At 42.5% G+C, this 13402-nt stretch overlaps 1 protein-coding gene across 1 annotated transcript in view; it reads left to right on the top strand.

Annotated features, from left to right (window-relative positions):
- Positions 1 to 12085, top strand: part of LOC134857074 (coiled-coil domain-containing protein 89-like) — a 180527-nt gene extending 168442 nt beyond the window's left edge. The window contains exons 2-5 of the mRNA XM_063873422.1: positions 8709 to 9006; positions 9078 to 9282; positions 9423 to 9520; positions 11577 to 12085. Of these exons, the coding sequence (XP_063729492.1) occupies positions 8739 to 9006; positions 9078 to 9282; positions 9423 to 9520; positions 11577 to 11980 (975 nt within the window). The 5' untranslated portion in view covers positions 8709 to 8738 and the 3' untranslated portion in view covers positions 11981 to 12085. The remainder of the gene's footprint in view (positions 1 to 8708; positions 9007 to 9077; positions 9283 to 9422; positions 9521 to 11576) is intronic.
- Positions 12086 to 13402: the final 1317 nt, after the last annotated feature.

Raw genomic sequence — 13402 nt, 5'->3', positions numbered from 1 at the left:
GACAAGGTATACCCGATGCAACAACTAATGAGACATAAGGGCAAGAAGTTCACGTGGAACAACGCGGCAGAAGAGTCATTCCAGAGAATAAAGAAAGAGCTATGTGAGGCACCAGTACTGGGTATGCCGACAGAGAAGGGGATGTACGTGCTAGACACGGACGCGTCAGTAGTCGCCATTTCTGGGATTCTCCATCAAGAACAAGAATGGAATGGGAAGACAGTCTTGAGACCAATAGCATACGGGAGCAAGGTCCTAAGTGACACAGAAATGAAGTACGGAGCACCGAAAGCAGAGATGTTCGCGGTGGTCACCTTTGTCGAAAAATACAGAGCATACCTAGGCAGTGAGCCCTTCAAGCTGCGAGTCGACAACCGAGCACTAAGCTGGCTGAAAACGTACTCAATGGACCAGAGCTATATTGGGAGGTGGATAGTTCGCTTGGATGGATACAACATGATAATTGAGCACAGAACACGAGATAAACATCAAAATGCTGACAGCTTGAGTAAGAAGACGGAGTTCTACGAGAGGCAAGAACAAAGAGAGGCGGACAGACCTGAGATCAAAGACGGCTTCTCCTTTATGGACAAAGAAACGTACGACAGTCTTCCACTCACGAGATGGCTGGACAAATCAGGCAAACCGATAGAAGATCATCCCGAATTGCCGAAAGAGCCTCTTGAAAAGACCATCTTGAAGAAAAATAGAGGGATTCCGATAGGAATAATGCTCAAGTCCAAGATCGTGAGGGAGACACTCAAGGCAAAAGGTTATGATCTCACCCTGGTAGAGGAGGGAACGGTCCGAATAGATGAAGACTTAATGAGGTTGCTTGAGAAACTATCAGATGACAAGCCCGTGATCCAAGGGAAAGGTCAGGAGGCACCGGAACTAACCATACTTCGGAGAGAAGAAACAGTGAACAATACTGACGTCTCAAAAGGAAGCATCACTGATAGCAAGGAAGTTGTGCGATCACTAGTTGAAAAAATCCCCGACAAAATTCTGGAGCAGACAAAAGTCAGGGATAAGAAAGTAACATTCAGAGAAGAAGTTGAACACCTGGGACTAGATCAAGAGTCCGGGGAGTGGTCCAGATTCATGGAAGAAGACGAAACCGGAGAAGGGAAATTGTCCGGGGAGCGTGAAGAATGGGATGAAGACTCGGATGAGAGCAGCGAAGACCAAGACAGTCTATGCATGATACTGGCGGAAGAGAAGATAAGACAGCACGACAGGGAATTACAGACGGATCCATCTTCAGGGACGTACAATCTGGAAACACAAGAGGTACGAGGTGGTGAAGAGCTCGAGAAAATAGCAGTTTCAAGAAAACCACTAAGGGAACTATCGTGCAACTCAAACGTCAGAACGAATCTGGTACCAGAAGACGACATGAAAATCGTGAAAAGGATGATATGTGTGAAGCTGAGTGATGACACCCACAACCCTGGTGAAATGAATGGACAGAACATGGCGCTAAAGAGCACGTTAAGGCGAGATACAGGCTGTCTGACCTAATAAGGGCCCAGAAGAATGACAAAATGACAAGTAACCTCTCCAAATGGATCCATTCGGGAGTCAAGGAGAAGGGGGAACTTGAGGAAGACAGCTACAAGATCTTGAGCCAGTTCTACAAGGAAAAGAGAGATTTACTTTATCACACAGCTGAAGGGGTGGTAGCGTGCAAGAGAAGAGATGAGGAAAAAATATTACACAAACACAACCTCATCATACTACCACAATTGTACCAAACGGAGGTGCTTTTCAGATCACACGACCAGATGGGCCACCAGGGGATAGATAAAGTACAACAAAGGATACTTCACAGGTTTGATTGGCCGGGAATGAGAAAAGCTTGCGAGAGATGGGTGAATGCCTGCCTAGCATGCCTTCAAGTAAAAGACCCAAGGAAGATGAAGTTTCCCCTCAAGTCTGTCGAGAGTTCGGAATTCAATGAAGTGGTGCAGATAGACCATCAGAAAATCTGCATGACGGATTCGGGTTATAACCAAATACTAGTTATAATAGATCACTTCACCAAGTTGGCGGAAGCGGTTCCGTGCCAGACAGCCTCGGCAGAGGAGACATGTGATCACCTGATAACGCATTGGATATCGCGATATGGTTGTCCAATGACTTTCCAGTCAGACAACGGCAAGGCTTTTGTGGGGGACTTGACAAAAGAATTGATGAAGAGATCACACATTGCTCAAGCGCACTCGACGACCTATCATCCACAGACCAATGGGTTGGTAGAGAGACAGAACAGGACACTGGTCAACATGCTCAGGGTGTACTGCTCGAGATACATGACGGACTGGGACAAATACCTGCCACAGGTAGTAGGAGCCTATAATAGTACTCAGCACTCAACGACGGGTATCAGTCCTTTCATGATGTTGACAGGCAGGGAAAGGGCAATGCCTATAACATTCTTTTACCCGGAGTACGAGGGGAAGAGGACGTCACCTCAAGCATACGTGAAGGAAGCGATCAAAAGACAACAAGAGCTAAACGAGCTATGTCGGAGAAACACGGCGCAAGCGCAAATGAGGCAACGCAAGAAATATGACGAAAAGATACTAAGAGCAAAGCCATACGAAGTGGGCCAATACGTGTGGGTCTTCCAAAATGTCATACCGCCCAAGGGAACAAAGAAACTACTCAAGAAATGGAGAGGACCGTTCATGATTACGGAAGTACATCAACAAGGACGGTTCTATCGCTTGAGTACAGGGCGAGCAGCACATTACGAAAATCTGAAGCCTCATGTCCCGTCCCCGGAGGACTGGTGCCTACCAAGAGACATGGAAGGTCTTGAGTACCTGGTGGTGGAACCAGCGTGCGAAGTGAATGAGAAAGGCACTAGAGAGAAAAATGATGGTAATGAGAACTTGAGTTTGGACGACAACGAAAAGATAGAAGTGGAGTCGGATGCAGGTTCATTTGTAGAAGAAGACTGGAACGACCCAGAGCAAAACGAGGTACCGAAGTGGATGGAGCCGGGTCGACCAACACCACCGGAAACCAGGACTGGCAATCGTAAACGCACAGGCATGAGGTACAATAGGTACGGGGATGACTTCTTGATCGATAAGATACAGCCAGACAAGTTGGGCGATGAACTACTAAGCGCAGGCGAACTGGAAGCCGGAGAGGAATGGCAGGTCATTGACGATGGTGGACATTATCCGCAGGATGATTACTCGACGCCAGAATTGGAGACGGATCTCGAGCAGAGTGAAATAGAAAGGAGGGAGAACACGAACTTGAGGATTCTAGAGTGGATGCGTGATGTCAAGGACGAGAGCCACGAAGGACAAAGCATTCAGCAAGTCGATATATCAGCAGCAAATTACATGAAGACAGAGGACCCTCTTTTCGGATGGACAGCAACAGACAGGCCACTGGACATCCCTAAGGACAATTCAGACCCGACTACATCGACGGGGACGTCGATAAATATTTTTGTCCGGGGAGTGGGGGTAGGACTTACCCACACCGAAAATTTGATGATAAAGAAGCTCAAGGAAGTGAGGGAAACAAGCGGATTGGAACTGGAGGAAGAAGAACCAGAGCCTACCATAGGAAGGAATTTCAAAACGAAATTCGAAATACCCAATGAATACTCAGAGAACATCATGATAACAGATAGCGACTTCATCCTGTCAAACAGGACCAGCGCGATCTGCATCACGGCGGATATGAGTTTCAAATCAAGATTGGAGGCTGACTTCAAAAGAGAGTACCAGAACGTAGAGTTTCTGTTCAGACAGAGGCCAGGACTGGGAGGCATAGCAGCGCTTCCACCGTCAGTGGCACAAGTCCCGGGCAAATACCTCTGCTTCCTAGTAACGAGAGTCAACGACAGAAACACAATTGATCCCGAACACGTGATATTGGCACTGACAAGACTACGTGACTTCATGATTGAAAGAGGAATAGTGGAGGTCTCGATGCCGGTGTACGACCCAAACAGGGGCAAACTGAGCTCGAGGGAATTGTACGCTATCCTACATGTGGTCTTTGCAGAAACAGAGATAATGGTGCATCTTCACAAGAAGTACTACTTGAGCATCGCCTGAGTCGGGTACATGGAGGTATCAGGTCGGGTGTCAGGGAGGAGTCTTGAGTTAGGTACTGGGGTGCGGCGCAGGTAAAAGGATCTTAAGATGTGATTGGCATGACAATTGAATTTTAAGAGAAAGAAGATGGTTCCAGACTATCCTTAGAGAACCATCGAAAGCTGGACGAGGTACGGAGGTTCTCTAATAAGAAGTTCGAGGAAGAACATGATGTTCACCGTAACCTGGCCTCGTCAGAACAGTACTCGAGACTCAGTGAGAAGGGGGAATACCAATATGTGTCTGGAGTGATGGGAATAGCCTACAATCCCTTCTTAGACTCGGAAGCTGGAGGAGCCCACAGAAACCATGAGGTAGCGGAGCTGCTGAAGTTTTGGACAGAAAGAATAATGGAGATAGACGCGGTGGAGAAAGAGGGGCCGAGCCTGGGCCTGATTCTTGAGAAAACACCAGAGGTGATAAGCATGCCGCGCTCAAACAAGAGAGTTGAAGTAAACATGGGCGGTGGAAATGGCTTGTTAACCACGAACTTGGGAGTGATATGGAAGCTACTAAGACCCTCCTGGTGTCCACATCCCCATGCGAGTCTAATCGAGGAAACCACCGAGCGAGTGAGGTTAGCACCAACGGAAGATGAAGATCTGGCGAAGTTAAGTGTGCTGCATAAGCTAATCACGCCCCAGATGCAAGAGCCAAGCGAAAGGACGAGCGACCCCGGGTCAGCAAAGAAATTGGAGCCGGGTAGCTGTCTGGATTCGACGTGTGGGAACGGAGAGCACATCTGCGATGGACGGTCATGCGTCAGGATACTGTCGTTTCAAAAAGAAGACCTGGTCACTTGGTTCGAAGACATCACAGAAAGGGAGAAAAGTGAAGTGCAAATAATAGCGGAATGTTACGCGAGAACCACGGTGAATATAGCGACAGCTCTCGGATTCTTCTAGAGAATGTGTGGTCTGCAGGCACTGGAGAGACTGGAGTCTGAGCATCATTTAGTGACGGCGTTGAGCGTGGAATCATGGCCCGGGGTGTTGCAGGTGACTCAAAAACACATCCGGAGCTGGAAAGTTGGTCTTGAGGCGGAAATGGGATTTCCCCTGAGCGAAGCTTATGGCTTGCCATTGAACGCGAAATCGCTGATAGGGTCAATGATGGCCAACTTGTGCGGAAGTCACTACCCGCTACACATGGCGATGGTGGAAGTGTCCAGCCAGAGAATACTGGTGGACAAGGCCTTCTCAGTGCCCAAGTGCGTGAGGTTGGCTCGGATGTCGCATCACTCGCACAAGTTGTTGAGAAAAATCAAAGGGACAGTACCAAAAGAATTGAGAGATGACTTAAGCGAAATCTGGGGAGAAGATCTTCTGAAGTTGGAAAGAGAAAACACAAGCGATCACGAGAGACAAAACGTGATCGGGAAACCTGTGGGAAGTACTCCGAACCTGGAAGACAACGACACGATGCACGAGAAAATGATGGAGCTTGAGCCTCTCTTGGAAGCCTCAGGGGAGCGTAATCTCAGGAGCATTGAGATCTCTCATGGGGAATGCCCATGCCACTGTTTGGCACAAACGGTGTGGTATCCAGATCACAAGAACCTTTGCCTGGTGTGGGATGTGGAAGAGATTCGGTCGATCGGACTACCGGATCACCGGCAGAAGGTGACGCTCTTAGTAGTGAGTACGATGTTAGCTCTGAGATGGATAGAAGAGAATATAACGAAATATCGGGAGGCGACGACGCCAACGGCTGAGTCAATATACGCGATAGACTACAGCAGGAGACTTGAGTTGTTTGAGACTGCGTGCAAAGTATTCGCCATACCAACGGAAGTCAGGCACGTATGGAGTCGCTCGAGGTACTTTCCATGGTTTCGGGCGACACTGACGTCTTGGTTGTACAGGGCAACGAAAGATCACATGAGAAAACATCAAAAGGAGTATCGACAGTTCCAGGCCGAGATTGGGCCGGAAGCTTTCAAGAGACCCCTGCTAACCCATCGTAATGCGATCACGACGGGATGGAAGAGAGTGGGTAAGATGTCTAGAGACAACACCAAAGCGAGGGAGTCGATACTAGAGGAAGACCTGGCGAAGAACGTGAGCTTGAGCCTGCACAACTCCTTTTGCTTGAACCGAGAAGCTAGGGTGAAGGCACTACCCAACCAAGCAAAGAGATTGCAGGAGCAGAGAGAATGGATGCGATCCTATGAACAGCTGAAGGCTTGGGAGGAGATTGTGATTAGTTCCGATGATGAAGAGGAACTGTTGAGACAGTTTGCCGCATCTAGCACTTCAGGAGGCAGTACCTCCAAGGCGAAGAGCACGAGATGAATGGGCAAATCGGATGGATCTTGAGTCTTGAGAGGGAAGGGGGGCTTGAGTGTGAATCCGAGTGAAAATTGGATTCACGAAAAAGAAATTTTAACAAAGTAAATATTGTTACTAATATACTATATCTATTATGTAGATCAAAATGCTGCATGACAATTTCCTGATTGAATAGGACAAAAGAGATTTTTAAATGATTGGCTTGAAAAGCGAAAATTCAAAGGTGCAGGTAAATGCAGATTTTGATTGCTGTTTAGCAATAGTGTGAAAATTTTAAATGGTCGTGAATTTTGGGGTGTAGATAATCTTGAATCTGCTGCAAACTTCTGTAAATGACCACTGGCACTGTATCTTGAGCAACACTCGGTTTTTCTGGGACTCACTGGCAGAAGACAGCGCGCGATGAGGACATCGATCTCGAGTCCGGGGAGTATGTGCCAGTCGGTCATATTTGGAAGTTTGACCTTGAGAAGAGCAGAAAATACTTGATTTTGAAGTGAAATTTAATTTTTCAAAATTTCGAAAGGAACATGTCATGCACGATTTTCTCGCGATAACTGAAAATCAGAAAAAGAAATCAGAGCAATTTTAGAACAATTGCGGGGAAGTTGTCAATTAAAAACGAGTGGGAAATTGCTATTCGCAATTTCCATCATAGTGAACGAGAGTAGAGCTGTCCTACTTGAAATAGAAGACAGAGTATCCCCGAGAGAGCGATTACTAAAGTTGGACCAGAGTGAACCTTCAGCGGAAAGGCGGACAACTGGAGTGTCCCAACGGTCCAAGAGAACTCAAATTCTAGAGCATGAACTTATCCTTGCTGTCCAAACTATAAAACATTAAACTTCTCTTAGTTATTTATTTCTTGAGTTAGTTACTGACTGGATTATTTTCCCAACTCTTGAGAGCGCTGATATGTGAGTACGAATTTAAATTCTAGAGTGTGTTTTATGATTGTTATGTTGAGGTAAGGCGAGTTTTAGGTTGATCCATCTGAAATGGATCAAAGTCACACTGTCTAATAAAAAGTAACCTAACGGATTGTTCCAACCCGGTTTTTAACGGCGTTCATGTATTTTGGGTATCTAGAGACCTAAGTATGGGGACGTTTCTAATTCTAGAGTGGGGGGATATTTTAGTAGTAGCCTTTAAGCTGTAACGGGTCGTAGTCTCATGTCACAAGCGAACCGAACTGGCTCCGACCGTTCTTGAGGTGGGAAAACACAAGAGATAGTGTCCCTGACCCTTGAGCCAGTGGTTATAGGGCCTATTTTTCTTAAGCCTCATGTGTGACTGCAGTAGACGAATGTTACAAGACCTAAGTATGGGGACGTTTCTAATTCTAGAGTGGGGGGATATTTTAGTAGTAGCCTTTAAGCTGTAACGGGTAGTAGTCTCATGTCACAAACGAACCGAACTGGCTCCGACCGTTCTTGAGGTAGAAAAACACAAGAGATGGTGTCCCTGACCCTTGAGCCAGTGGTTATAGGGCCTATTTTTCTTAAGCCTCATGTGTGACTGCAGTAGACGAATGTTACAGACAATAAGTAACATTTCCTACATTGTAGAAATTATCATTCATTTTATCCGAGAGACTCTATGCCAAGGGATAAAGCGAGTCCTCAGGTACTCTCTTGAGCAGACATAGAACATTGAAACCATTGGATCACCTTAGAGTAGCTAAGTGTTATGTTTACACAGTTGAAATGAAACCAGTTATTAGAACAACAAGCACATTTAATCCAATTTAAAAGTCCTGAAGATTTTAAGCATTATTTGTTTGTGCACTCCTTGTTGTTCTTTCTAATCATCGAAGGCGCTGTTCAAGGGTAAAAAAGGAATTTGACTGGACACAAGGGGACTGAACTAACACACAATAATAGGGTTGGATTTTTATGGATGAAGAAAAAATTATCACAAATTTAATTTAAAGGCAATTATAGAATCTGTAATATTCGCTGATAAGTTATTATTTGGTTGTTTTGAATTGTTGCAATAATTGTCTTTCTTATAATTGTGTTGTTTGGTTGTCTTGAATTGTTGCTATAAATGTGTTTTACTCAGGACTTCTTTCAATAGATTCCTAGTTAGATTGATTCGAATTGTCCTTTCAATTTTTAACATCCCTGGTTGTGACACAATTTTGGGCTGATTGAAAGCAATTTTAAGTTTGTTTAAATTGGCGGGCAACCAACTGCGACGCAATGCCATCGAATCACATGCAATTGATGAAAGCACTTCTCTAATGTAGAGGTATGTGTTTTGCAACAAGTCCTTTCAAAATTTCAGTTTCTATGGAACTTCGCTAGTTACCAATATGGACGAGAATGTGAGAAATGCCCTTAAGCATTGCAAAAACTTACCTGCATCTGATAAAACGGAAGTTGGACTCCTGAAATCTCGTATTGATGAGCAGAGTAATTTAATCATGATTTTAAAGACAAGGGCAGATGATGAATATAAACGTCGGAAAGTGTTCGAAGATCTTGTTGACGGTCTTCAGCATACAATCAATGAATACGAAGAGCAGGTTGAAGCTGATAAGTTGAAGTTTAGACTACTTGAAGAGAAGTTTGATGTTTTGGGTACTTATTCTTTTGCATGTATAATTTACATTAGAATCGATGGGTTTGTTAACTTGTTTTTTTTTATTCAGCCTCAAATCACCATGAGATGATTCAAATAAAAGACGAATACAAACAACAGAATGAAAAGTTACGTATGAAGAATGAAAGTATCTTGGAAGAAAATCGGTTTCTTCAGGGAAATCGGTCTGCAGAAAAAGCTAAAGCTGTTAAAACATTAAATCAAACCATCGAACAGTTGCAAAAGGAGTTACAGGCAGTCAGTCATGATAAAAGGTATGCTTAATTAATTTTATGTGTAAGATTCCAAAATTTCCAAAACCTCGAAACTCGTGTTCATTTCGCAAAAAGTTTAAAAGGAGTATTTGACAAAAAGCGCCATTGCTGAAGCATGGTTGATATAAGTATGATTTTAGGAAAACTGACGCGGAGTTTATAGAAAGCCGAAACAATTGGAAATCTGAAAAGGAGTCATTTGAGCGACAGCTGACATCCCTCAACAAAGCTCTGGATGGTAAAGAATTTTAAATCTGATTTTGAAGAATTCAGCTGGACGAAATTTTAACATGAATGGGTATATTGAGGGCGTATAATTCTTTCTTGGCACGTCTTATATCGGCATGCGGTGATATCGATAGGTAAAACAAGAAGCTTGAAAAACAATAATTAACCTTGCCATGTGCAAGGGTTATGCAACCGGGTACTAGACTTTGTCCCGTAAATGTGTTTAGGCACAGAATTGTCACTATTGGAAATGGAAAGTTACGTAAAGTTCGGTTCAGCTCCTAATTATTTTAATTTCGTCTTTGTGCCACTGGCAAATTTGGTCTGGAGGTAACGAATACGCCTGGGGTGGCAAAGAACGTGGGTTCGAATCTGACAGGACCTGTTTTTTTTTTTCAAACGGAAATATTTAGTTTTTTTACATTATAGTTGCTTTTTGTATTCTGATTTACTTCTGATGTTTGTAATTTTACTAACCTTGACTTTTTATGTTTTCTTTTTTTTTGCTGAAAAATTTTATTTTGCTCAAATGATTTCGACCTATTTTTGTCGGCTCAGTGACCTAATTTTGATTTGTTGCAAGGAAAACAAAATTTTTATGCTCACTTTTGGATCGCACAAAATGCTAAAAATCTTGGCTCTTTTTCCTCCCCCCCCCCCCCCCCCCCACCTCGCGCCAGTTTCAACTTATTTGTGTAACGAGTGGTTTTACGAGGTTGAGTATGAAGACCAAATATGTTTGTCGTGGCCGTATTGGTCTGTATGTAAATTCATAACAATCGGACAATCTGGTCAACAAATTTACATCTTAAAATTTGCAGGTGGGGGGGGGAAAGGAAAAAGAGCCAAAATCTTAATAGAAAGCCTAGTTCAAGTTTTCCATGACAATAATTTTTTGGCTTTTTTGATTTTTTTCCTCTTTTTGGCTTAATAGGTATTGGCCTATATTAGATAGGTTTAATGGCTATATTGCGTATTACGATGCGCGAAAAAAAACGCATATTGCGTCTTTCGACGTGTGTATTTTTCGGCTTTGTTACCGTTTGGTAAATTTTCTTCCGATACTTATATGCTTATTTCTTTTTCCATTGTCTGGGCATGTTTTTTTATTTGAAAACTGGCTTTATTTTTTGATAGATCTAGTTTTTCCGGCATTTCGTAGCTTTTTTCGAATAATCTTATATAAGAATTTGTCGCTGTTTGAATTTTGATTTTTTTTAAGTTCACTTCATTTCCTTTGCTGAACGAAGGTCAAACTCCACTATTGAAAAGTTTAAAGGTCATGAAAAACGTGATTGACCTCTAGTTTCGGAAGTGGATTTTAATTATCAGTTTTTTCAGCGGAATCAAAAGTTTACCTTTTGATCAGTTTTCTCAAAGTCGGTTGTTTTTATCAAAAAAATGTCAATAATAAATTGTTTTTGAAGTTCAACCACCTTTAGGGGCATATTTTTTCTTTGAAATTCGAATGTTATTTTTTTCCTTGCGTTCGTGGTTCTTTTCATTTGTCTGTTGGATATGTTCTAGGAAATCAAGTGTGTCAAGAAACATATATATTTTTTCAAATATGGCGAGCTGTGTAAATAGGTTGAGTTTTTTAGATACGGACAGGGTGCAAAAGTTTTAAAAAAGTATTTTTCAAGAAAATAGGTCAGAACAGTCAAATCAATGGTTCCTTTTTCATATTTGTTTCTCTATCAATTAGCAAGCGAGTTTTAAGTTCAATGAAACATTTATACAAGAAGAGTACAAAAAACAGTTTGTGGATTTTTCTGGCTCAGGGAGATTTCTCATTTTTGAATTAGCGTGACCCCCATTATGACGAGAAATATCTTTCTGTGCGCGAGAGTAAAATTAATTGGTGATTTGCTGATTCAAGTGATTGTTAATTGAGAGCAAGCGCATTTCTGGCAGTTTCCTTCTGTATAAAATTACAGCCGAAAATGATACTGTTTTAAAAGTGTTTTTTTAAAATCTGTTTTGAAATGCCCTGCTCTAAAACATACCAAACATGGATACATTCTATTTCAAGTTTAAAATCTTTCGATAATTTTACTTGTTTGTAGGATCTCTAAAAGAGGTTGCCAGGATAACCGATGAACTCAAAGAAGAGAAAACTATGTCATCTCGTGCTCATTCTGATCTGAAACGAGACAAAGATAAGTACATGGAGCTAGCTCGTGACAGAGGCGTACTAGTCGAGGAAAAAACGGCTGAAGCAAAGCGGGTTACGGAAAAGCTAGCATCGGTTGAAAAAGAGTTGAATGATGCTACAAGTCGCTTTGAACGGGAAGCCATGCGCGTTGACAAAGACTTGCTCGTGCAGGACTTGCGGAAACGAGCAGCTGAATCGGAGAGCAAATTGAGTCAGTTTGAAAAAGAGTACTCGGCTTTCGTCAACGAAAGAAACAATAGACTGAACAAAGAAATTGAGCTTAATAAGCATTTGAAGCAGTTGCTGAATGCTTAAATATTCTTCGGTTTATCTGGTTAGTATGTTTACGTAGATTAGCAAAATACTCTAATTATCTGTAAGTTGTACAAATGTAAAAAACAACCAATTGTTAAATTTAAATTATCAATGACAAACAGTTTTTTTGTGATGGCATTGCGATGTTTACTGTTTACCCCAGCAGAGCTTTTCAATGCGTGACAATTGGCGACTCGCCAAAAAGTCAAGTTGCATTTTCTAATTAGAAGACTGATGTACGCAATTATGAAACTGGAATTTTTCTTTGCCCCAATTTAAGTATTGAACAAAAAGGCAGAGAAATAAATATGCCTTAAGGCGTGAAAGATTCTTCTAAGCTGTGAAACTGCATCATTATACACAAGTTTCATGTACCTTGTGTGGTAATTGAATTTGATTTTGAATAATGATTAGTGTTTTTTGCTGTTTGAGTTTCGGTACTATTTTATGACCGTAGCACGATCCTAATTGGATAGTTCTTTACCAGTATTCGAGCTGGTTCTTGGTCTTCCATTTAGCGTGTTTACACTTGCTGGGTTACATGTATTATAATCGGGTGCAGCACTTTTTCCAGTTCGTTTTTTGTTCTCTGGACCAATCTCCTGTTGTTGTTGTTATTGTTGTTGTAGCCAGGTTTAGCAGTGTTGTAGCCAGGTTTAACTGCTTCCTTTGGTAAAACACGTCGCCCTGATTGACAACTCCGTGCAGAGGTTTGAACGATTTTGGGCGCATCCTTGTTGATTGGGCGTGGTTCTGCCGCAGAGAGAACTCTCCTCAGGCCTGGCATTGGATTTCCAACGGACCCTTTAAACAACAGGCATGTTTTGAGCGCATTTCGTTTGAATACACATTCTTTTCGAAATTTGTTCATTATTTTGGTTGTACAATTACCAACTCCGGTTTGTATAATTTCCCTTTTTACACACGTGAGGGTTGTGTCATAATACGAATTTTATCCAACGGAATTCGCGGTTACATGTAATTTTTTTTTCCCAAGTCAAATTGTCCCAGCCCATCTTGTCCCAGATCAAGGGCGGATCTAGGATTTTCTCGAGGGGGGTTTAGATCGACCAAATTGATTTTTTGAGCTCTCCTAACTCAGTATAAAGAAAAAACAGGCCACATAAGGGGTTAAAAAATTGTGTATGTTGGCGCAAAATTAGTATTTAAAATTAGTAAATAGAAAGGGGGACCCCTTGGTTCGGCTGGCGGTCGAATTTTTGGGAAGAGACGTCCCCCCCCCCCCCCCCCCCCCTAAATCCGCTGGTGTCCCAGATGATAATTAATTAAAACTTGCCCCAGACTCTTTGATATCCTCGTAGAATAAAATGTCGATTAATCTGAAATTAGACCATTTTTAACAGTTTTTATTTAGACATAATTACGCTAGCGAGCAGCTAGTGTTTTAGTACGAATCTTCGT

This window comes from Symsagittifera roscoffensis, chromosome 1, assembly GCF_963678635.1.
Source record: "Symsagittifera roscoffensis chromosome 1, txSymRosc1.1, whole genome shotgun sequence".
NCBI classification, from domain to species: domain Eukaryota; kingdom Metazoa; phylum Xenacoelomorpha; order Acoela; family Convolutidae; genus Symsagittifera; species Symsagittifera roscoffensis.
Note: the sequence above shows the minus strand (reverse complement) of the source record. Positions and strands in the feature narration are given on the sequence as shown.